Source organism: Erinaceus europaeus, chromosome 3 (assembly GCF_950295315.1).
Source record: "Erinaceus europaeus chromosome 3, mEriEur2.1, whole genome shotgun sequence".
NCBI lineage: Eukaryota > Metazoa > Chordata > Mammalia > Eulipotyphla > Erinaceidae > Erinaceus > Erinaceus europaeus.
The window spans coordinates 87407766-87433480 of record NC_080164.1 but is presented as its reverse complement, the minus strand read 5'-3'; the positions used below and the strand labels follow the sequence as shown (position 1 = coordinate 87433480).

Below are 25715 nucleotides of genomic sequence, written 5' to 3'. Positions count from 1 at the left end.
AGTATGAACACAAAGTGAATAAATGAACAGTTTCTTATATTCAGTACCACTGGTCCATTCTCCTCCTCCTCTCTCTCCTCCTTTCTTCTTCTTTTTCATCTTATTGGATAGGACAGAGAGAAATTGAGAGGTGAGGAGGGAGATAGAGAGGGAGAGAGAAAGACACCTGCAGACTTGCTTCACTCTTTGAAGCATCCCTGCTGTATGTGGAGAGCAGGAGTTCAAACCTGGGTCCTTGTGCATAGTCCAAAGTGCACTTAACAGGGTGCACAACCATCTGGCTCCCTTGATTCAGGAACACATCTCCTGCAGCCTCTCCTGGGTAAAATTACCCAGTTCTATGAATCTGTATAATTCAAAGAAACAGTTTGGTGACGGAGGCATGGAAGGCATACCATAATAACATTTAATAGTCTTTTCCTTTTTTCATCTCTTATATCTTTTTTTTATTTATAAAATGGAAACACTGACAGGAACATAGGATAAGAGGGGTACAATTCCTACCACCAGAATTCTGTATCCCATCCCTGCCCTTGATAGCTTTCCTGTTCTTTGACCCTCTGGAAGTATGGACCCAGGGCTATTATGGGGAGCAGAAGGTGGAAGGTCTGGCTTCTGTAATTGCTTCCCCGCTGAACATAGATATTGACAGGTCGATCCATACTCCCAGCCTGTCTCTCTCTTTCCCTAGTGTTGCAGGGCTCTGGGGAAGCAGGGGTCCAGGACACATTGGTGGGGTCATCTCTCCAGGGAATTCAGGTTGGTATCATGGTAGCATCTGGAACCTGGTGGCTGAAAAAGAATTCACATATAAAGCCATACAAATTGTTGACTAATCATGAACCAAAAACTGGAATATTGCAGATGAAGATTTGGGGTCTCCATTTTAGAAATAGCTAGTAGGTCTATTTTAGTTATATTCCAAGGCGCCCATGACCTCTGCCAGAGATTTTTCTTTATAGAGGTTTTGTGGATAAAGAAAATGAACAAAAGGGTAGTGGTGCATGCAGTTAAGCACACCTAGTACTAAGCACAGGGACCTGGGTTCAAGCCCCTGGCTTCCCACCAGGAGGGACACTTCACAAGTGGCAAGCAAATCTGTAGATGTCTCTCTCTCTCCCTCTCTATCTCTCCCTTCTCTCTCAATTTCTGTCTATCCTATCCAATAAAATGAAAAAATGGCCTCCAGGAACAGAGGATTCATTGTGCCAGCACTGAGCCCCTGTGATAACCCTGGAGGCCAAAAAAAAAGGTATGGTCCTGGAGTCCACAAGCATGAGATCTGCAGTTCAGTCCCTGGTATCACATTTGCCAGAGTGATGCTATGGTTGGTCTCCTCTCCATCTCTCTCTCTATCTCTCTCTCCTGCTTCATTCCATCTGTTACCAGTGACTCTCATGCTGTCCCTCGTCCTCCTCAAAGTCCTCCATCATCTCACCAAATCCCATTTCTTTTCTGTCCACACTCTCCTTTCAGACAGAGGCCAACAGACAGGTGGTAGCATCCTGTCCTAGGCCCCTACCTGCACAAACTATGATTAGGAGACACCTCCCTGGGGTGTTTCCTGATTTGGCTTTATTTTCATCGTGGTTTTTGAGGTTCCCTCTCTTCCTGCCTCTTAGGAGAAACTGGTTTTATGCACTCTTCTCACACTTGCCAACATGACCTGCTACCCCCACCTCCAAATGGAGTTGCGTCAGAGCACTCACGTATCAGCTCAGGAACTTGCACTGCTTCTTCCTCCCTTGCACCCTAAGGGCTATGGAGGTGCGGTTTCCACATCTGTCTCCTTCTTCCTGTATAATCTCAGTCCTTGGCACAGACTAATCCCACCATTAATGGCCAGACCACTGCATAGGCCATTTGCCAGCCCTTTTTCTCCTTTAATTTTTTTTTTTCTTTTTTGCCTCCAGGGTTATTGCTGGGACTCGGTGCCTGCACTATGAATCCACGGCTCCTGCTGGCCATTTTTTTTTCCAGTTTGTTACCCTTGCTGTTGTTATTGTTGCCATTGCTGTTGTTGCTGGATAGGACAGAGAGAAATCGAGAAGGGAGGGGAAGACAGAGAGGGGGAGAGAAAGATAAACACCTGCAGACCTGCTTCATCCCCAGTGAAGCAACCCTCCCTGCAGGTGGGGATCTGAGGGCTCAAACCGGGATCCTGAGCTGGTCCTTGCACTTCATACCATGTGTGCTTAACCCACTGCACTACGGACCGCCACCCCCCACAATTTTTTATATGTGTATTTTACTGAATATAAATATTTCACTTGTAATATTTTAAATATTTATTATTGGATAGACAGAAATTGAGAGAGGAAAGGGAGATAGAGAGGGAAAGAGACAAAGATACCTGCAGCCTTGCTTCACCACTCATGTAGTTTCTTCCCCCTACAGAGACTTGAACCTGGGAACCTGGGTCCTTTACACTGCACTGTGTGCACTTAACCAGGTGTGCCAATGCCTGGCTCTTGACAGTTCTTTCCACATCTAGTACCTCTGTAGTTTCTGACATTTACATTTATCAATAGAATTTACTCTTTCTCTGGACATTGTGGTAGAATGGTCTCCACGCTATCTCTCTCTCTCTCTTTTGTTTTTTTTTCCACCAGGGTTATTGCTGGGCTCGGTGCCTGCACCATGAATCCACAGCTCCTGGAGGCCATTTTTTCACCCTTTTGTTGCCTTTGTTGTTGTAGCCTCACTGTAGTTATTATTATTGCCATTGTTGATGTTGTTCATTGTTGGATAGGACAGAGAGAAATGGAGAGAGGAGGGGAAGACAGAGAGGGGGAGAGAAAGATAGACATCTGCAAACCTGCTTCACCGCCTGTGAAGCGACTCCCCTGCAAGTGGGGAGCTGGGGGCTCGAACCCGGATCCTTGTACCAGTCCTTGCGCTTTGCACCACATGTACTCAACCCACTGCGCCACCGCCCGACCCCCATCCATGCTATGTCTTATTTCCTTCTGGGTTCATCTTTTTCGTTACTCTCAAGGCCCTCTCCATTCCTAGCTGATGGCCCTCAGGGAAGGCTATTTGCTTCTCCTATAACTGGCAGACTCCTCTGGTTTTAACTCTACTTCTGCCCTCGCTGAGTCACATACCCAGCTGCTCTTAGAATCTTCTAACTGGGTCTCCAGAGGTCCTTCAAGCTAAATGATTTTGTTAGAGAAAACTTGCTTCTTAACTAATTATAACTATTACTATTAAAACAACTCCTTCAGGACTGGGAAGTGGTGTACAGGTTGAGCACACAAGTTACCATCTGCAAGGATCCAGGTTCAAGACTTTGGTTCATCCCTATCTGCAAAGGGAAGCTTCATGAGCCATGAAGTGGTGCTGCTGTCTCTCTCTCTCTCTCTCTCTCTTCTTTCCTCCCAGTTTCTCTGTGTCCTATGAAAATAAATGGAAAAGGAAAAAGAAGAAAGGGAAAAGTGGCCATGAGGAGTAATGGATTTGTCATGCAGGCATCAAGCTCCATTTATAACCCTGGTGGCAAACAAATGAATAAATAAAACCATTCTCTTCTAGCAGCTGAAGATACTGGAGGTGTGTGTGTGTGTGTGTGTGTGTGTGTGTGTGTTGGAAAATGGTTGTAAATGAATGATTTTATAAGATGAAGAAAACTTAGTATTTCTTTTTTATTTTTTTATTATCTTTACTTTTTTAAATAAAAGAATTTATTTATTCATGAGAAAGACAGGAGGAGAGAGAGAAAGAGCTAGACATCACTCTGGTACATGTGCTGCAGGGGATTGAACTTGGGACCTCATGCTTCAGAGTCCAATGCTGTATCCACTGTGCCACCTCCTGGACCACATATCTTTACTTTTTTACTGGATAGAGACAATCAGAAATTGAGAAGGAAGGGGATGACAGAGAGGGAGAAAGACAGAGAGCTACCTGCAGACCTGCTTAACCACTTGTGAAACTTCCCCCGTGCAGGTGGGGAGTGGGGGCTTGATCCTGGGTCCTTGTGCACTATAACATGTGCATTCAACCAGGTGCACCACCACCCAAGTCCCTGAAACCTTAGCATTTCTTTTTGCAACGAAGCTAGAGATACCTGGAAAGAAAGTTCCTGGAAAGAAAGTTCCTGCAGGTGGAGTGGTTAAGTTGCAGGAATAGCCAGTGAAATCAAGGAACAGTTAGGGCAAGAATTTGCATGGCTGGATAGACATGGAGAGGGAGAAGCAGGGAGGGGAGAGGGGGAAGTGTTCAACTTTGCTGCCTAAAAAAACAGGGTAGATAGTGTAATGGTTATGCAAAGGGACTCTCATGCCTGAGGCTTCAAAGTTCCAAGTACAATCCCCCATACCACCATAAGCCAGAGCTGAGCAGTGCTCTGATAAAAACAGAAACAAACAAACAAACAAAAACCAGGAATGTTGTGTAGAATAGACTTATATTATTATTTATTTTTGTGAAACTGGGGCCTTACACATGTATGATTTCACCTCAGGGTCACTTGTTATTTAGCATGAGAGAGAGAGAGAGAGAGATTTGTATCTATATATCTATATATGCTAATATCTATCTATCTATCTAGGGACACCATAGTATCAGAGCTTCTTCCCATGGGTTAAATGACTTCCTCTTTTTTTTTTTTTTTTAAGATTCTGTTTATTTATTAATAAGAGAAAAAGAGAGAACCAGACATGACTGTAGTACATGGGCTGCCAGGAATGGAACTTAGGACCTCATACTTAAGAGTCCAATGCTTTATCTACTGTGCCACCTCTTCAACGACTTAAATCACTTTATAATTATAACCAGATAGTGACACATAGGTTTTTTTTCTGGTTAATTAAAAAATTTTAAAAATTATCCTTATTTATATATTGAATAGACACAGTTAAAAATTGAGAGGGAAGGGGAAATTCATTCAGCTAGAGAGAGAGAGCTATTTCTATCTAGAGAAGAAGAGAGACAGAGAGACACCTGCAGCACTGCTTTTCCACTCACAAAGCTTTCCCCCTGCAGATGGGGACCTGGGGCTCAAACCTGGGTCCTTGAGCATTGTAACATGTGAGCTCAATCAGGTGTGCCACTACCTGGCCCTTGGGTAATTTTTTTTTTTTTTTAGTGATAATAGTTCAGGACTTTAAGAGACTATTCAATAGCAAAGTTACTTTTTAATTTCTGCTAAAGCAAAATTAAGTAATAATAATGCTTACCTCTGTGGTCTGAAGGCTGTTTTCCTTCCAAACTCACACATTGAAATTCTATGCCCTAATGATGATAATCTTCATGATTTTATTAGGAGGTGGCTCTTTGGATGGTATTTAGGGGATAACAGCGAAGTATTCATGAATGGGAATAGTGCTGTTGTAAAATAAATACTGGAGAGATCTCTAGTACTTTCTACCATCTGAGGACAGAGCCTCAGGGTACCAGGTATGAGCTAGGAAGAAGTACCATATGAGAGGACACATATGGGTTGGGTCTACCCTTTCACTGTTTCCTGTATGACTTAATGTTGTGACCACTGGTTCTAATTTTTCCATTTCCCATTTTTTAAAAATTTACTGAAATAAAGAGAATTCTCAGGATGGATCTCTGAAGCACAAAGTACTCCATTCTGTGGATGGAACAAATTCATTGCAGTCAGGACAGGACTAGAGAGAACCATGCTCTCTTTGAGCTGGATGTTTCTTTGGATTGCCTCAGGGGAGAAGATTACAGCATTTAATCTTTCTGGTAGGGATTTTTCACTTTTCACTTTCATATCATGAATCTTGTGGTCAAAGTTTATAGTGACAATGCATTTATTTCTGTGGTGTTTTGTTTACTGTGGTTTTTCAGATTGTGCTACAAAAAATATTATTTGGACATACTCTGCAAGCAGAGAGGAAACGTTTATTTTATTCTGTGATTTAAGTAACTACATTGATAGTAAGAAACTATCTGATGTGCAATGGTATCGACAATCTCAAATGGGAGAATCGTTAGGTGAAATTATCGACAACTACCCTCACATCAGCAAACACAACAGAGACCTTCATTTTACAACCATAGGAGTAAATGATTCTGGGTCTTATATTTGTAGACCCAGGATTAGGTATGTCTCAAAAGCATTCCTATCTGAAAAAGTCCCCCAAGCCTGTCATCTAAATATAATATCTATTGTAACAAGGCTTTGCTAACACTTCTAGGACGTCCCAGGATGAGGCCTTTTGTGCTAAGACAGTCTTAGAAGTGAAACTCAAGACAAATTCATCCTGCAAGAACCATGAATCACACAAGATAAGTCTTCTTCTTGCAACCACTGACTACATTTATTGCCCTTGTCTCAGCCCCCATGGGGACGTTTCAAATCCAAAGGTGACCTGGTATCAAGTAAGACTAACTTCTCTGAAACTGACGTGAAAGCATTATTTCTATGATTCTCTCTCTCTCTCTCTCTCTTTATTATTTTTATTTATTGGATAAGACAGCCAGCAATCAAGAGGGTAGGGGAGACAGAGAGGGAGAAAGAGAGACACCTGCAACCCTGCTTCACCACTTGCAAAGCTTTCCCCCCCAGGTGTGGATGGGGGCTTGAACCTGGATCCTTGAGCACTGTAACATGTGCACTCAACCAGGTCACCACCACCCGTTTTCTCTCTCTCTCTCTCTCTTCGGTGCCAGTGCTATGAATCCACCACTCCTGGCAGCCAATTTCCCTCCCCCCTCCATTTTATTCGATAGGATAGAGAGAAATTGAGAGAGGAGGGGGAAATAGAGAGGGAGAGAGGAAGAGAGACACCTGCAGACCTGCTTTACTGCTTGTGAAGTATCCCTGCTGCAAGTGAGGAGTGGGGTCTCCAACCCAAGTCCTTGCTCATAGTACTATGTGTGCTTAACTGGTTGTACTACTGCCCAACCCTCTTATGGTGATTATCTCCAGAAGTACTCTGTAGAAAGCTGGACTTAAGGATCTGTGGTCTAAAACTTTTTAGTGGTGGACCTAGTGCTTACAGAGAAGGTCTGATTTTCTTTCTTTTTTAAAAAATGATCTTTAAAATTTTTTAAAAAATTATCTTTATTTATGGATAGAGACAGTCAGAAATTGAGGGGTAATGGTGTGTGTATATGAGAGAGAGAGAGAGAGAGAGAGAGAAAGGGAGAGAGAGAGAAGGGAGAGAGAGAGAAGAGAGAGAGAGAGAGACCTGTAACACTGCTTCACCACTTGAGAAGCTTTCCCACTGCAGGTGGGGACTGGGGCCTCAAACCTGGGTCCTTGAGCATTGTAACATGTGCGCTCAACCAAGTGCGCCACCACCCGGCCCCTGAAGTTCTGATTTTCTAAATCTGTCTTTCCCTTTGGGGGGGGGTGTCACAGAACCTAGTCATTAAATTGTTAGAACCAACCTTTTGGTCAGTGCCAGAATACTTTCTAAAATGTAGTATATTACACATGAAGTAAGATAGACACTTAGGAGCATTAATTGGCTCAAGTAGAAGATCAGATAAGCTCTTTTTTTCCCTCTCTCTTTCTTTGGAAGCCATGAGCATTGCTAAAGAGAAAGGCATGTTCAGCAAACAAAAGTCTTAAAGGATTTCTGAAAGAAATAGAGGAGTGGGCTGGGGAGATAGTTCAGCACATTAGGTCACAGTACCTGAGGATCCAGGGTCAGTCTCTGGCATCACACATGGTAGGTGTCTATCACAGGTTAGGAGAGCAGTGCTAAGAGAAAAAAAGGGAACAGGACTAGGGAAAGGACAAACTGCATAAGGATTTTGAGTAGTGAGTCACCTTAATTAGCTTCCATAACACAACACTTCTCATTTTCACTCTGTTTTATAGTTTTTTTTTTCTAGGTGCAAACTGATACAGAAATAATACACAAACAGCTCTGATAACCCTATGTTAGTTGTCACCTGGGGGTGGGGAGGAGATGGGAATCTAAGAAGTGAATCTAAATCGCCTCTTCTACTCACAGTAATTAGTTTCAAGTTCAGTTACTTAAGCTGAAAAGAAATCACACTTTTTTTTTTTTTTTATTAATTTTTTTTTTTTTTTTTTGAGAGAGAGATGCAGAGAGAGAGAGAGAGAGAAACACCAGAGCACTGCTCAGCTCAGGCTTATGGTGGTGCGGGGGATTGAACCTGGGACTTAGGAGCCTCAGGCATGAGAGTCTGTTTGCATAACCATTATGCTGTCTCCCCCGCCCTAGAAATCACACTTTTGATTTAACTTCACAGTTTATCTGTGGATGAAAAATACCATTTTAAGGCACCTCTATTCCAAATCATTTATCTGAAGAGACAACTCAAAATGATTGATCTCGTGACTATAGTTTGAAACTCTTCATATAAAAATGTCATTGTTATTTATAAAGTTTATATTTAGAGGCTTACATATTTTTAAATTGTATATTGTATTAAATATGGTGCTTTATATATTATACATTTATGTGGTGGAGATCCCACCATCAGAAACTCCTGGCTGTACAATTACTGTGGTGTGAGATGACAATTCATTGCTTGATTCTCTTAAGGCTTGGTGACAGTAAGTAGACAGGTGTTCTTATATCCATTGTAGAAATAAATACAGGGGACCAGGGCTGTGATTGATTTGGCTATATATATATATATATAACTTATTTATTTAAAAATGGAGACATTAACAAAACCATAGGATAAGAGGGGTACAACTCCACACAATTCCCACCACCAGATCTCCGTATCCCATCCCCTTCCCTGATAGCTTCCCTACTCTTTATCCCTCTGGGAGTATGGACCCAAGGTCATTGTGGGATGCAGAAGGTGGAAGGTCTGGCTTCTGTAATTGCTTCCCCGCTGAACATGGGCGTGGCTTTATACTTTAAAGTGACACTGGAAACATGTTGGCCTCAATAAAGTCCTAATTTAAGGAAAATTTAAGTTCCATGACATGTAAACTTTAGAGTTAGTAAAAGGAGCCAATGTTCATTCTTTCTAGTTCTTTCTTAAAACAAACAAACCAAACCAAACCAAACCAACCAATCAGCCAAACAAACAAAAAACCCCAACCATTTGGTTCAAAAGTACCTGTAATCTGGGCTGACAGATGTCTTGCCTTTGCAAAGTAGATGGTTCCTAGGCCTCTAAAGCTGACTTATGTCCATTTATTTCAGGTGGAAATGAGTTGTTTTTTTTTTTGCCTCCAGGGTTATTGCTGGAGCTCAGTGCTGGGACTACTAATCCACTGCTCCTGATGGCCATTTTTTCCATTTTATTGGATAGGACAGAGAGAAATTGAGAGGGGAGGGGAAGAAAGAGAGGGAGAGAAAGATAGATACCTGCAGACCTGCTTTACCACTTGTGAAGCGACCCCTCTGCAGGTGGGGAGCTGGGGGCTCTAACTGGGATCCTTGCTCTGGTTCTTGCCACCTCACCCCAGAATTTGAGTTTTTAATGGTAAAAACTTCCTGAAGTGGAAGTGTTTTAAGTTACTTGCATGTTGGGACACTCCACAACATGCAGCTCTCTGCATAATTAAATCGCAAGGCTGTATGGCATTCACAAGAGAAAGTTGTATTTCATTTCTTTGGGGCCTTGACCACAAATGAAGAACCATTAATGATGATGATTTGTCTTAAAAGGAGACAAACATCCCTTTTTCCTGAACGTGCTTAGATTGTGAGCCAGTTGCCTCTCGTCAAAGGGAAAGAGGACAGGTTGTTCCCATGTCCAGTAATATATAAAAAAAGCTCTGAAGATTGCCTTTGCTGGTTTATACCCTTATACACACACACACACACACACACACACACACACACACACACACACACACACACACACACACACACACACATATGTAAAACTTTTGATTTGCTCATGACTAAGTTCTCAGTCCTTGTTTTGAGGCATAGAAACAGAATTGCAACTTCAGGTGAAAATTTGGATAGGCCACGACTCAGTATAAGTTTTAGGACTTGCTCGTGTGTATGTACTTGCAGTAGACTGGGAACCCTCATGGTTCAGTGTATCTCTAAAGGACGATATTAGACAGGAGATGATACCTAGTTCACTTTTTCCTTCACGCTGAATCTCAGGCACATGAATGGTGGGTGTGTTACACCTACGGCATCTCAGAAGAGGCCAAACTATCACGGCAGAGAGAATGGAAACACGGTGTTGCTGAATTCAGATGTAAGTCCTAACCCAGATATACCTGTGAGAGATAGAGACTGTCTGACTGAAACAGATTCGTAGGATGGAGTCTCTGGGTGATTCCAAAAATATTTTTAGTGGACACACCAGAAAACTCAGACTTGGAAAATCTTCACTAGAAGTATTTAATGCTCGAGAAATCAAAGTGGGTTATTGGCTATTTATCCTAATAACATTTTCTATTATTTTATTATCTCTAAAAGCATAATAGGAAAAAATGACCTTAGCCTAAACAGATCTCATTTTATTTATTTATTATTGTATAGAGACAGAAAGAAATTGAGAGGGAAGGGGAAGACAGAGAGGGAAAGAGATGGAGAGGCACCTGCAGCACTGCTTCACCACTTGCAAAGCCTTCCCCCTGCAGGTGGGTTCCAGGGGCTTGAACCTGGGTCCTTGTGCACTGTGATGTATGTGCATAACCAGGTGCATCACTGCCTGGCCCCGATTTCATCTTAAATGAAAGATAATTTCATTTAATGAGAGAACATTTTCTTTCATTAAGAACATTTCTCTTAAAAATATTGATGAAGCAGGCCTGGGAAGTGACACATTTGGTTAATTGCACATAGCACCATGTGTAAGGACCTGGGTGTGAGTCCCCACTTCCCAACTGCAGAAAGGACTCTTTGTGAGTGGTGAAGAAGTCCTGTAGGCATTTATTTCTCTCTCGCTCCCTTTCTATCTCCTCTTCCCCTTTCAGTTTCTCTCTGTCCTGTCAAATAAAAATAGAAAGAAAAAACAATAAAAGGTCACCAGAAGTGGTGGATTCATAGTGCAGGTGCCAAGCCCTAGCCATAACCCTGCAGGCAAAATAAAAGAAAGAAAAATTAATGAGGTGGGTAGAAAAACTGAGAACCTTCTTAGGCAGACAACCTCACCAATGTGTCCTAGAGCCCCACCTCTCCAGATCCCCACCCCACTAGGGAAAGATAGGGACAGGCTGGGAATATGGTTCAATGGAGAAGCAATTACAGGACCCAGACCTTCCGTCTACTGCACCCCATAATGATCCTGAGTCCATGCTTCCAGAGGGATAAAGAATAGGAAAACTTTCAGTGAAGGGGATGGGATGCGGAACTCTGGTGGTGGGAATTGTATCGAAAAGTACCCCTTTTATCCTATAGTCTTGTTGACATTTTAGTTTTTAATAAACAATAAAAAGAGCAGACATCTATCATGGAAGGATGAGAAATTGTGCCCATGTGACATCTGCTTCTAAATCATTACTTCCTTAATAAAATAAAGAACATGTTCAAGAGAAGAAGAAGTAGGAGGAGGAGGAGGAGGAGGAGAAGAAGAAGGAGAAGTAGTAGTAGTAGAAGAAGAAGAATAAGAATAAGAAGGAGAAGGAGAAGGAGAAGGAGGAGAAGGAGAAGGAGAAGGAGGAGAAGGAGAAGGAGAAGGAGAAGAAGGAGATGGAGAAGGAGAAGAAGAAGGAGATGGAGAAGGAGGAGAAGGAGAAGAAGAAGGAGGAGGAGAAGGAGAAGAAGAAGGAGGAGGAGAAGGAGGAGGAGGAGAAAAAGGAGAAGGAGAAGGAGAAGGAGAAGGAGAAGGAGAAGGAGAAGGAGGAGGAGGAGAAGGAAAACAGAACCAGGGCATCACCTGGTAAATGAAATGTTAGAGGTCAGACTTGGGACCACATACTTGTTGGTATGCTTCTAATTCTGCTTCTAAAACCCCTTCTGTTTCATTGGTTTAATCCTCCTGTTTAACACTTTATTCTATTTACATAACCACTGTTAACTAAGCACCGCCCTGCCTGCAGGGCATTGGTTTAATCCCGCTGGTTCATACTCCCTTTTTGCTCCACCCCCTCTCCTTGTCACACCCTGATTTCCACCAATCTCTTTTTGCTCCACCCTCTCTATGTCACATCCTGTTTCCACCCTACTTGGCGAGTATATATACAGCTGCTCTGTCACCAGAATCATCAGAAGCACTTCACCAGGACTTCCGTCTCTAATAGGCTCTGGAGAGAACCTATAAATTGATCTGCACTGGCAGCCCCAGGATATATAAGGACAAGATTGTGATTAGAGATAGCTTAGATTGCGCTGAGTTCCACATGAATAAAGACTGAACTGTGTCGTGTCTCTCTCTCCTGCCAACGAAGCTAGCCCGGCACATACTTGAGAGTTTCTTTTTCTTTCTGATAGACCCATGGAAAGAGAGAGAGGGAGAATAAAAAAGAGAGATACCTGCAACTGTGCTTTACCACTTGTGAAACTTTCCCCTCTGCAGGTGGGGGTCGGGGGCTTGGACATAATAATATGTGTACGATACCAGATGCACCAATGCCTGTCCCTGAGAGTCCAATGTTTTATCCACTATGCCATCTCCCAGGTCACAGCTAAATACATCTCTCACATAAGACAACATAGTAACAAGTGGTGGTGCAAGAGGGTCTTCTGCCCTGGCCTGGCATACTGAGATGTGGTGTCAGTGACACTCTATGATCTTCTGTCAGTAGGCTTTGTGCTCACCTCGAGTAACTTTTCCATTGGTGCTTTACGATAATTTCATTCTAGAACTCTGGTGGTTATCTTTGGGAAGTGGGGGGTCACAGAACTCTGATGGTGGGTGTGGTGTGGAACTATACACTGTAATCTTACAATCTTGTAACTCTATTAGTCAAAAATAAAACTTTAAAAAAAAAGACAATTTCACTCTGGGGCCAGGTGGTGGCTTACCTGGTAGAGCAGTTACCATGTGTGTGGACCCGGGTTCAAGATCCTGGCCGCTGCATGGGAAATGTTTCATGAGCCGTGGAGCAGTGCTTTAGTGTCTCTCTTCTCTCATTAGCTCTCTCTCTCTCTCTCACCTTTATAAAAAATAAATAAAAGAAAAGAGGAAAAAAATTGCCTCTGGGAATGGTGGATCCATGTAATCACCAGTCCCCAGTGATGACCCTGATGGTAAAATCAAACAAATAAACTAGCAAACAAAAAATAATTTCACTCCTCGGCCACATTCTCTGGCCACAGTGTTGACATGGCTGTTCCACTGTCTATGAGTGCCATGTTCCATGGAGTCTTCACACGTAGACCTACCACTTCTCTTCACACTTCCTTTTGATCTTCTTCTAGCAATTGATAAGTGTTAGTGTCCTGTGAGCTGAATGATACGGAGAGCTTGTGAGGATGGTGAGATTGATTAAGACCCAAATTTTATCTGATTTTAAGAAGGGAAAAGTAAAGATGATTTAGATTTGACATTTGAAAACTGTTCCACTGGATGAGACACTGACACATTCATTTGTTCAATGTTATAACCCACACTGTTTAAGTGATACTGAAAACAGAAATTTTCCTTCCTTTTACTGAACACTCTGCTGATGCAGTCTGTAATTGCATTAGGTTTGGAACTGCTCCATCAGTGACTGATTTTCTCTCTCTCTTCCTCTCTTTCTCTTTCTCTCTCTGTCTCTCTCTCTCTGCCTCCAGGGTTATTGCTGGGGCTTGGTGCCTGCACTACAAATCCACTGTTCCTGGTGGTCATTTTTTTTTGTTGTTGTTATTGTTATAGCAGTTGTTGTTGGATAGAACAGAGAGAAATTGAGAAAGAAGGGAAGACAGAAAGGAGGAGAGAAAGATAGAGACCTGCAAACCTGCTTCACCACTTATGTGTTGACCTCCTTGCAGGTTGGGAGTCTGGGCCTGAACCGGGACCCTTGAGCCGGTTCTTGTGCTTCTTGCCATGTGTGCTTAATATGGTGCTCCACCTCCTGACCCCTTCTCTCTTTTTAAAATATTTTTATTTATTATTGGATAAATACAGAGAGAAATTGAGGGGGGAAGAGAGAGAGAGAGAGAGAGGGAGAGATACCAGCAGCCCTGCTTCACCACTCATGAAGCTTTCCCCCTGCAGGTGGGGACCAGGGGCTTCAACCTGGGTCCTTGTGCACTGTAATGTGTGTGCTTAACCAGGTGCACCATTTCCTGACCTCTCTGATTTTCTCTAAGTTGTCAGAAAAGTTTTTTTTTTTTTTCACAAGAACTAAAGGCTGGGAACTAAGGGCTCAGTGGTAGAATTCTTGCCTTAAAAGTTTGTGGTCCTGAGTTTGATCCCTGACGTTGCAGAGTGATGTTCTGGTCTATTTGTCTATCTGCTTATTTATCTTAAAAATCAAAATGAGAACACAGAATTGTGACTCTACTGGTTCTATTTTATGCTTACTAGAGTAGGATTTTGACACATGCTCGTGATTTTACATTTTTTCCTACTAAATTCTAATATGTTGACTTTTTAAAAGTATTTTTCTCTTTCTTTCTAAGATTTTATTTATTTATTAATGAGAAAGATAGGAGGAAAGAAATAACTAGATATCACTCTGGTACATGTGCTACTAGGGATTGAATTTGGGACCTCATACTTGAGAGTCCAATGCTTTATCCACTGTGACACCTCTTGGACCACACATGTTGACTTTAATTGCATAATTCTACCTGTCAGAAGATTGGAATTCAATTGTTTTTGTTTTGCCTCCAGGGTTGTTGCTGAGGTTTGGTGCCTGCACTATCAATCCACTGCTTCTGGAAGCATTTTTCCCATTTTGTTGTCCTTGTTGTTGTTATTGTTGCCATTGCTGTTGTTGTTGCTGGATAGGACAGAGAGAAATCAAAAGAGATGGGGAATACAGAGAGGGGGAGAGAAAGACAGACACATGAAGACCTGCTTCACTGCCTGTGAAGTGACCCTACTGCAGGTGGGGAGCTGGGGGCTCGAACCAGTATCCTTGAGTCAGTCCTGTGCTTTGTGCCATGTGCGCTTAACTCGCTGTGTTACTGTCTGGCCCTCAGAATTCCATTTTTAAAGCCAACATATTATCCATTGCTTCCACATTTATGAATATTTGGAGAGGACATGCACAAATGTCTTCACTTAATCACTTACTAAAAATATTGACCAGCCTGGTAGTGGTCTCTCTCTGCCCTTTTATCTCTCTCATCTTTCTGGTCTCATCTCTCATCTTTCTGGTCTCTCTCTGCCCTTTTATCTCTCTCATCTTTCTGGTCTCTCTCATCTTTCTGGTCTCTCTCTGCCCTTTTATTTCTCTCATCTTTCTCAACTTCTTTCTATCTCTATCCAAATAATTAAATACTTAAAAATAAAAAAAAATTAACCCTCTGGGAGTATGGGCTACGGAGTTCTGGTGGTGGGAATTGTGTGGAGTTGTACCCCTCTTATCCTATGTTTTTTTTCAGTGTTGCCTTTTTATAAATACAAATTAAAATTTTTAAAAAACGGATACATACTCTTATTTTAGATGCCAGTAACTATACTATAAACTATTAAATCACCAATAAAATGAAGGAAAAATAAATAAATTAATACTCTCCTTCTAAAAAAATAAATAAAATATTTTTTAAAAAGGACCCTTGGTATTGCAATCACATGTAACCATGTCTCTCCCTCCACCCATGCAACCTTGTTTTACTTCCCGTCTGCAACTGGCTTTCTTAGCCTAGTTCCTACCCTTCCCTTTGACCCCTTGCAAATCTACTGGAAACTTCTCCTTGGGCCACGGAAACCACCCCAGCCATTCAGAGTAGTGGGGGAATCCCTGTTTCTATACGCCAGCAGACAAGGCAGAAGGGAAAATCCTCAATCAGAAGTGAAACTCACTGAGGTGTGAATGTAGCCTGTGAAGATATTGAACTTTGTAAACCAATGGTAGATAAATTAGCCAGAAAGAGCATGAAACTCAAAGTCAGGAAAAGCAAACTGCCCCTTGACATTCCCTGAAGGTGGAGAGCCAGGGGCTTGAACTGGGGTCCTATGCTTTGTACTGTGAGCGCTTAACCCAGTGCACCACTGCCTGAGCCCAGTCCTGTTACTTATTTTTTTTATTGGATAGAGACAAAGAAAAATTGAGAGGGGAGGGAGAGATAGAGTGAGAGAGACAGAGAGACACCTGCAGCACAGCTTCATCATTTGTGAAGCTTTTCCCCTGTACCAGGGGCTTTGAACTTGGGTCCTTGAGCATTGTAGTATGTGCTCTTAACCAGGTACACACTGCCTGGTCTGCTCCTGTTACTTTTAATAGAAAAACTGGGAGACCTCAATTACACAGAGATACGACACTGCAGTGAGATTCATTCAACAGATATTTCTAGATCCTTTCTATGCTCTGGCCCCTAGTGCTATAAAGGCAAATATATGAATTTTGTTTCAATTTATGAGAACGTCCACACTTAGTTTTCAGTCACTTTTCTTTTTAAGAACATTTACATTATCTTAATTTATTGGATAGAAACAGCCAGAAATTTAGAGGGAAGGGGGAGATAGAACAGGAGGGAGACAGAGAGACACCCACAGCATTGCTTCACCACTTGTGAAGCTTTTCCCCTGCAGATGGGGACTGGAGACTTGAACCTGGGTCCTTGCACATTGTAATATGTAATATGTGTGCTCAATCAGGTGTGCCACCACCCAGTCCCAGTCGCTTTTATTTTTAAAAAAACATTTTATGAGAGAGAGAGAGAGAGAAGATACAGAGAGATGGAGAGAAAGGCTAGAAAGCTTCTCAGCTCTGGTTTATGGTGATGTTGGGGATTGAACCTGGAACCTCAGGACCTTAGTCATTAAAGTCTTTTGTGTAACCATTATGCTGTCTCTAGCCCTTTATTCACTTTTCTAAAACTGTCTGAGTGTATGACCCATGCATCAACCCTTTTTTAAAATTTTATTTTTATTAGTGATTTACAAAATTACAAAATAACAGGGGTATAATTCCACACTGTTTCTGTGTTCTCATTCCCTCCAATGGAAATTTCAGTGGTTCTCTCAAGGTCACAGATATGGGTTGGCTATTATTTCTATTACTATTTGTCTATCTATCTATCTATCTAACTATCTATCTATATTTCCCCCCATTTTTTCCTATGGTTCTGCCCTCTCTTCCATTTTAAGTCACAGCTACACCTATTACTACTTCTGAATGTCTTTTTTTCCTCTTCTCTTTCTGGGTCCTGATGGAATTGGAGTTCACAGCCCTCTAGTCATCTTTTCATAACATTATTCTCCCTCTCAGATTATGGACCAAAATTCTTTTTAGGGTGCAGAAGGTAGGATGTTTGCCTTCTGTAATTACTTCTTTGTTGGACGTGGGCATTGACAGGATTATATATACCCCCAGCCTGTTTCTATCTTTCCCTAGTGGGGTAGAGCTCTGGAGAAGTGAGGTTCCAGGAAATATTGGTGAGGTTGTTTGCTCAGGGAAGTCAGGATGGATCATAGTAGCGTCTGCAACTTGGTGGCTGAAAGGCAGTAAGTTATGAGGCAGGATAAAATGTTTAGTAAATAGGAATTTATTATGAATACATGGATAAAAAAACACCTCTCTCATCTTGATAGATACCTATTATTTTGTTATTTTTGTTCATATCCCTTTTCTCTTGATGGGTGAGGTGACAATTATGCTCCTGTTACTTTTACTTACTTTTACTTATTTATTTATTTTATCTCAGGATTATCACTGGAGCTTGGTGCCTGCACTCTGAATCCACTTTTTCTATTTTTTATTGGATAAGACAGAGAGAAAAATTGAGAGGGGAGAGATAAAGAGGGGGAGAGAAAGATAAATACCTGCAGACCTGCTTCACCTCTTGTGAAGTGACTCCCTTGTAGGTGGAGAGCCAGGGGCTTGAACTGGGGTCCTTGTGCTTTGTACTTTGTACCAGAAAGTAGGAATAGAGCGGGTGAGAATAGGCATTTTAGGGTGATAAGACACTAAGAATTCTATTTTAGAAATGTTCCTTGAGGCCCATGGTTTTTTTCCCCTGAACTTGATAGTTAACATTCAGGCATGTTGAAAGTATTGTCTGGGAAGATGTAGTCAGAGCTGAGAACAGAGTTAGAAAGCTGGATTAGGGCAGAGTGTAGCTCCCAAACTTGAAGGAAATATATAAACACAGTTAACTGATTACCACATTAATCTGACCCTGGGCCCATATATATTTGTATTTAGCCCAAAAGCCTGTGAAACCTCTGAGTCCCTGTAAGTCTGAGCTCACAGTCCATGGGCACAGCTGGGAACATTCTAGGCTGCATTCATTTCAAGACCAGTCTTCCTCAAGTGCCAGAGTAGGTTGACCCAGCCTCCCTTCGAAAAAGTGAGGTAGTCCCTACCATGGCTACTTTATAGTGAGGGCAAAGTCCTGGAGAGGCCTTTAAAGGGCTTATCAATCCATCTTTTTATAAATTAGACATGTAATTTATTCACTCATCTTTTACTTACTATTGCTGGTTTGCTTGGCAAATACTGGAGACACACAGATCCAACACAGGTACATGCACTAGTCCTTTTACCTTGTTCTTATTTTCTATATACATGCTTTGTTTTTGATGTTTCTAAAATGTTACCTACCTTTTAATTTTTTGTCACCAGAATTACTGCTAGGGTTCCATGCCTGTATGGTTCCACTGTTCCTGGTGGCCATGTCTTCCCTTTTTCTTTCTTTTTTTTTTTTTAAGTGCAGCTTTTTAAAATTATTATTATTTTTATTTTTTTGTTTAAGAAAGGATAAGTTAACAAAACCATAGGGTAGGAGGGGTGCAACTCCACACAATTCCCATCACCCAATCTCCATATCCCACCCCCTCCCCTGATAGCTTTCCCATTCTCTATCCCTCTGGGAGCATGGACCCAGGGTCATTGTGGGTTGTAGAAGGTGGGAGGTCTGGCTTCTGTAATTGCTTCCCCGCTGAACATGGCTGTTGACTGGTTGGTCCATACTCCCAGTCTGCCTCTCTCTTTCCCTAGTAGGGTGGGTCTCTGGGGAAGCGGAGCTCCAGGACACATTGGTGGGGTCTTCAGTCCAGGGAAGCCTGGCCGGCATCCTGATGACATCTGGAACCTGGTGACTGAAAAGAGAGTTAGCATATGAAGCCAAACAAATTGTTGAGCAATCATGGACCCAAAGCTTGGAATAGTGGAGAGGAAGTGTTAGGGAGGTACTCACTGCAAACTCTAGTGTACTTCTGCTTTCAGATATATATTTTGCAGTAGTTTATGGATACGTGTGAACATAATGCTCTGTCTCACAGAAACTGGTGTATATTTAGGTTTTGGGACTTTATTAGAAAGTGAACCACCTGAGATGGAATTAGAGTATACTATGAAAGGAAAGGTCTCACCCAAGTAATGAAGCTGAAAGGTTGTCATTCCACACGTGGAGTCTCTGGACACAGTCTAAAGTGAAGCATGTTTAGGTGGCAATCGTTGTGTTGGTTAGGTTGTGATCGGCAGATGCAATATTATTTGATATGGATTGGGAGAGGCATACGGGAAAGTGGGCCCTATCCAGGGGTTCCAGGACTGGGGGAAGTAGAGGCTCTATAGTGGAGATGTGAGGTTCCTGCTGTCTTAGGGTTCAAAAAGATAGTCGATAATTAATGTTATCATCACATTATTTGGTAATTGGGTTAACTTTGAAAGGTCCTTTTGTTATGGTTTGCTGTACAGTACCCAGTATCTTGTATATAGCTGTGCTATTGGTTGCTTCTGATAAGTGCAACTTTAAAAAAATATTTATTTATTCCCTTTTGTTGTTCTTGTTTTTTGTTAATGTTATTGATGTTGTCATTGTTGGATAGGACAGAGAGAAATGGAGAAAGGAGGTGAAGACAGAGAGGGGGAGAGAAATATAGATACCTGCAGACCTGCTTCACCGTTTGTGAAGCGACCCCCTGCAGGTGGGGAGCCGGGGGCTCGAACTGGGATCCTTGAGCAAGTCCTTGTGCTTTGTGCCACATGTGCTTAACCCGCTGTGCTACTGCCCGACTCCCCCCTTTTTCTTTCTGATAGAGTGAGAAACAGAATGATACAGAGTTAGAGAGATAGAGATAGATAAATAGATAGATAAGTGGTCCAGGAGGTGGCGCAGTGGCTAAGGCAATAGACTCTCAAGCATGAGGTCCTCAGTTCGATCCCGGGCAGCACATGTACCAGAGTGATGGCTGGTTCTTTCTCTCCTATCTTTCTCATGAATAAATAAATAAATATTTAAAAAAATAAATAGATAAATAGATTAGACAGACAGACAGATAGACAGATCTGTAGCACTATTCCATTGCTTGTATAGCTTCTTCCCTGCACGTGAGGCCCAATGGCATGAAGCCAGATCTTCACTTGTGGTAACATGTGCACTCTGCCAGGTGAGCCACCACATGGCCCCTGTAACTTCCCTCCTATTGACTGACTTCTGCCTATTAATCAAAGCTCTGATTCGACTGGAAAGAGAAGCCCTCCTGTGTGTGAGCTGTGGCAGAGCCGCCGGCTGAATACATCCTACTGTAGTCTGCAGCCTTTATCTAAGAGTTTCCCGAGAGGAAGTAATTCTGGTTATTCCTCACAGTGTTCCCAGGTCTGGCTGTGTGTCTTGGTTTTCAGCAGTCACAGACGAACTGGTACCATAAAAGAGCTGCGTGCAGTAAAGAAGGAGCCCGAAGTATCGACTCTGCTTTGCTGACACCCTGTTTCCATGGCAGCTGCCTCTTAAGCTGGCATTGCAGACTGAGCAGCAGTCCACCCCATAGCAGAAAGTGGTAGAAGACATATACATGCACAGATTGAGAGAGGACACATTTATTTGGGGGGGGGGTGGCAAGTGGGGAGAGGGAGAAAAGCAGAAAAAGACTGGGAAGGAATGGCAAGGTCAGTTTGTGAATAATTTTAGATCTATCCTCAAAGCAAAAGAGAATCATGATAGATTCCAGACAAGTGAAAGAAATATTCCTAAGTGTATTTTAGTTGTCTTTGCCTTTGGGTTCACTGTGAGCCAAACAAGTGTTTCTTAAGCACCAGCCATTACTTGTCTTTATAGATACATATACATATATTTGTACACCTGTTAATTTACTTAGTATTATCAATTAAAAAAATTTACTCCCTTCATTAGTTAAATTTAGAGATGAGATTTTTAAAATTTTATATTTATTTATTTTCCCTTTTGTTGCCCTTTTTATTGTTATTGTGGTTATTATTGTTACTGATGTTGTCATTGTTAGATAGGACAGAGAGAAATGGAGAGAGGAGGGGAAGACAGAGAGGGGGAGAGAAAGACAGACACCTGCAGACCTGCTTCACCGCCTGTGAAGTGACTTCTCTGCAGGTGGGGAGCCGGGGGCTTGAACCAGGATCCTTAAGCCAGTCCTTGCACTTTGCTTTATTATTGGACAGAGACAGCCAGAAATTGAGAGGGGAGGGGGAGATAAAGAGGGAGAGAGGGAGAAAGACAAAGAGACACCTGCAGACCTGCTTCACCACCTGTGAAGTGACTCCCCTGCAGGTAGGGAGCCAGGGGCTTGAACCGGGATCCTTACACTGGTCCTTGTGCTTTGAGCCACATGCACTTAACCCACTGCACTACCACCCGACTTCCTAGAGATGAACTTTTTTTTTTTTAATTTAAGAAAGAAGACATTAACAAAACCATAGAATAAGAGGGGTACAATGAAATTTTTATTGAACCCATCAATGCATGGGAAGGCTACCCCATTTCCAGAAATGGTTAAAAACGTATGCTGGGGCCGCGGGCAGCGGGTTAAGTGCACATGGTGTGAAGTGCAAGGATCCCAGTTTGAGCCCTTAGCTCCCCACCTGCAGGGAGGTCGCTTCACAAGCTGTGAATCAGGTCTGCAGGTGTCTTTCTTCCTCTCTCCCTCTCTCTTTTTTTTGAAAAGATTTAAAAAATTTATTTATGAGAAACATAGGAGAGACCAGACATCACTCTAGTACATATGCTGCCAGGGATTAAACTCAGGACCTCATGCTTGAGAGTCCAATTCTTTATCCACTGTGCCACCACCCAGAGCATTCCCTTTTTTTTTTTTTTTAATTTATAAAAAGGAAGCATTGACAAAACCATAGTATGAGGGGTACAACTTTGCATAGTTCCCACCACCAGAACTCCGTATTCTATCCCTCCCTATTAGCTTTCCTATTCTTTAACCCTCTGGGAGTATGGACCCAAGGTCATTGTGGGATGCTGAAGGTGGAAGGTCTGACTTCTGTTAATTGCTTCCTCACGGAACATGGGCGTTGACAGGTCAATCCATACTCCCAGCCTGTCTTTCTCTTTCTCTAGTGGGGAAGAGCTTTGGGGAAGCGGAGCTCCAGGACACATTGGTGGGGTTGTCTGTCCAGGGAAGTCTAGTTGGCATCATGCTAGCATCTGGAACCTGGTGGTTGAAAAGAGAGTTAACGTACAAAACCAAACAAATTGTTGAACAATCATGGACCTAAAGGCTGGAATAGTGCAGATGAAGTGTTGGGGGGGAGTCCTCCATTTTGTAGATAGCTAGTAGGCATATTTTAGTTATATTCTAAAGGGCCTATACTATTTTTTCCTATTTCTTTTTTCCCCTGAGCCTGAAATCTGATATGCATGTGGATCCAAGTTATTGTCTGAGGAGATGATGTCATGGCTGCAAAAAGGACCAGAAAGCTGGAACAGGGAAGAGAGTACCTCCTAGTATAGGGAAGGGGTATAAGTATTGTTGACTGTAAACCCCATCGATTTGATGTTATCTGGGGCTCATATTCAGCTTAAGAGCTGATATGACCTCTGCATCCCTGTAGATCTGAGCTCACATTCTGTGGTCATAAGTAGGAACATTCCAAGCTGCCCCAATATCGACCCATCTTCCTCAGGTATAGCATAAAGTATGTAGTCCATCCTCCCTTCGGAGGATGGAACATTCTCTACCATTGTTGGTCCACGTTGAGGGCAAGGTCATATGGGGGCCCACAAAGGGGTCTGTTGTGTTGTTCCTGATAAAAATGACCGGTAACAATAGAGAGAGGGATTTATTTGAGGTCTAGGCCCATCATGTCTGTTTGGGAATCTCAGGACTCCTGGATTAGGCCCCCAGCTGATGGGGTGGCCTGATAGTGACTAAAGAGTCATCATTAAAGTATGCCAGTCTCTTGCACTTATTCAGCTTTTGCAGCCCTTGCTTGATAAGGTTAACTTTGGAGTGACTGAGGAAAGTGTAATAGAAAGTAGGTGAGTGGAGGGTATCTAAATCTAAGTAGACACTATTTCATTAGGAACTTTATACTGACTCACTGCAGGCTTTTGTGTATTTTTGCTTTCAGGTATATATTTTGCCCTAATTTATGGATACAGGTGAACATATGCTGTATCTTACGGGACCTGGTCTATATCTAGGTTTTGGGATTTTGTTAGGAAGTAAGCCTCCTGGAATGGAATTAGAGAATACTATGAAAGGAAAGGTCTTACCTAAGTAACGAGGATGAAGGGTTGACATTCCATGCCTGACATCTCTGGACACAGTCTGAAGTGAAGCATGCTGAGGTGGTACTCTTTGTGTTGATTAGGTTGGGATAAGTGGATGCAATATCTTTTGTTATGAATTGAGAGAAGCATGCAGGAAAGTGAGCCCCACCCTAGAGGTTCCAGGACTGGGGGAAATATAGGCTCTATAGAGGAAGTAGGAGGTTCCTGCTGTCTTAGGGTTTAAGAAGACAATAGATAGTTATTGCTATAATCACATTATTTGGTAATTTGGTTAACTTTGAAATATCCCTTTGTTAGGATTTGCTGTATCATACACAGCATCACCATAATTTATGTCCTTTGACATTATTTGTATATAGCTGTGCCCAGTTGCTTCTGTTCTCCCTGGTCTAAGCTTTTTTTTTTTTTTTTCCTCCAGGGTTATTTGCTGGGCTCGGTGCCTGCACCATGAATCCACCGCTCCTGGAGGCCATTTTTCCCCCTTTTTGTTGCCCTAGTTGTTGCAGCCTCGTTGCAGTTATTATTGCCATTGTTGACGTTGCTTTGTTGTTGGATAGGACAGAGAGAAATGGAGAGAGGAGGGGAAGACAGAGAGAGAGGGGGAGAGAAAGATAGACACCTGCAGACCTGCTCCACCGCCTGTGAAGCGACTCCCCTGCAGGTGGGGAGCCAGGGGCTCCAACCGGGATCCCTACGCTGGTGCCTGTGCTCTGCGCCACGTGTGCTTAACCCACTGCGCCACCGACCGACCCCCTCGTCTAAGCTTTTAAGAAACCTATCAAAGACTCAGCCTACATATTAAAAAGATTTAGTCTGTGCTTTAAAAAGTTTGAGACATTCAATCAATTTTTCCCCTCTGGAGCACTCTCTTTTTCCTCTGTCTTCCCCTCCTCTCTTGATTTCTCCAACAACAACGACAGCAATAACAACAATAGGCTCCTATGCTGAATATGGGCCCCAGATCAAATTGATGGGGTTTAGAGTCAACAATATTTGTACACGTTTCCCATATTTGGGAGCTACTCTCTTCCTTGATCCAGCTTTATACTCTCTTCCTTGATCCAGCTTTTTTTCCAGTCATGACATCATCTCCCCAGACAATAACCTTTTCTCTATTCTATCACATAAAAAAGAAAGAAAAAGGGAGTCCAGCGGTGGCACAGCGGGTTAAGCGCATGTGGCGCAAAGTGCAAGGACAGGTGTAAGGATCTCGGTTAGAGCCCCTAGCTGCCCACCTCGGTTCCAGCCCCTGGCTCCCCAGGGGAGTCACTTCACAGGCAGTGAAGCAGGTCTGCAGGTGTCTATCTTTCTCTCCCCTCTCTTTCTCTTCCCCTCCTCTCTCCATTTCTCTCTGTCCTATCCACCAACAACGACATCAATAACCACAACAATGTTAAACAACAAAGGCAACAAAAGTGAAAATAAATAAATAAATGTAAAAAAAAAGAAAGATAAAAATGGCTGTTAGGAGCAATGGATTCATTGTGTAGGCACTGAGCCCCACTGATAGCCCTGTTGGCAAAATAAGGGGTGGGGGAAAAGAGAGAGACAGAGAGAAGAAGAAGTAAAAGAAAAGGAGGAGGAGGAGGGAGAGAAGGAGGGAGGAGGAGAAGTGCATTTTATAGAATAATTCTCAGGGGCCTAAGTCACATTTTAGGAAATGCTGGGTTAAATAGTTCTTATGGTCTGATTAGGTTTAGTGCTTTGATCTCCACATTAAATACTTGTGTTAGAAAATGCCTCTCATTTCCAATTAGAATCTTACAGAGACTTTTTCTTCCCCCCAACAGATTGTATTTATAGTTTGTGGGCGTTATTGTGATACTCTTATCTCTGACCTTCTCTTTACCTAGTTTAATTCCATGAAGTTTTTCTGTAGGTTTAATTGATACTATTCTAATAACACTTCTTTGGTTAAAGAGTTATTTAATTTTTTTTTGTCTCTCAATTAGGATGGAAAACTAATATCTAAAGGAAGGAAGAACTCATTCTTAATTAATGATGTATACACAGAACATACAGGTACATACAGATGTGACTATACTCAGTCAGATAATTCAAGCTCATGGATTGTCAGAGCTTTCATTCAAGTGATGACCTATGGTAAGTGAGGTTTTCATTTCAAGATTTCAGATATGAACTCCACTCACTCAATTGAAGTTATCTTCCATATATATGTATGTATATATATAGTCTTTTAGGTATTTATAAACTGGGAGTCATGAATAGTCTTGCACTACACAAACATCCATTTCTCACTAGCATACATTCTGTCGTCCAAGGAAGGTCTAGTTCTGGATGGAT

At 42.3% G+C, this 25715-nt stretch overlaps 1 protein-coding gene across 1 annotated transcript in view; it reads left to right on the top strand.

The window, feature by feature from the left end:
• The first annotated feature begins 4949 nt into the window (after window positions 1–4949).
• The window catches only part of IL18RAP (interleukin 18 receptor accessory protein), a 41847-nt gene continuing 21081 nt past the window's right edge, over window positions 4950–25715 (top strand). The window contains exons 1-5 of the mRNA XM_060188594.1: window positions 4950–5400; window positions 5543–5703; window positions 5809–6064; window positions 6159–6342; window positions 25364–25514. Of these exons, the coding sequence (XP_060044577.1) occupies window positions 5634–5703; window positions 5809–6064; window positions 6159–6342; window positions 25364–25514 (661 nt within the window). The 5' untranslated portion in view covers window positions 4950–5400; window positions 5543–5633. The remainder of the gene's footprint in view (window positions 5401–5542; window positions 5704–5808; window positions 6065–6158; window positions 6343–25363; window positions 25515–25715) is intronic.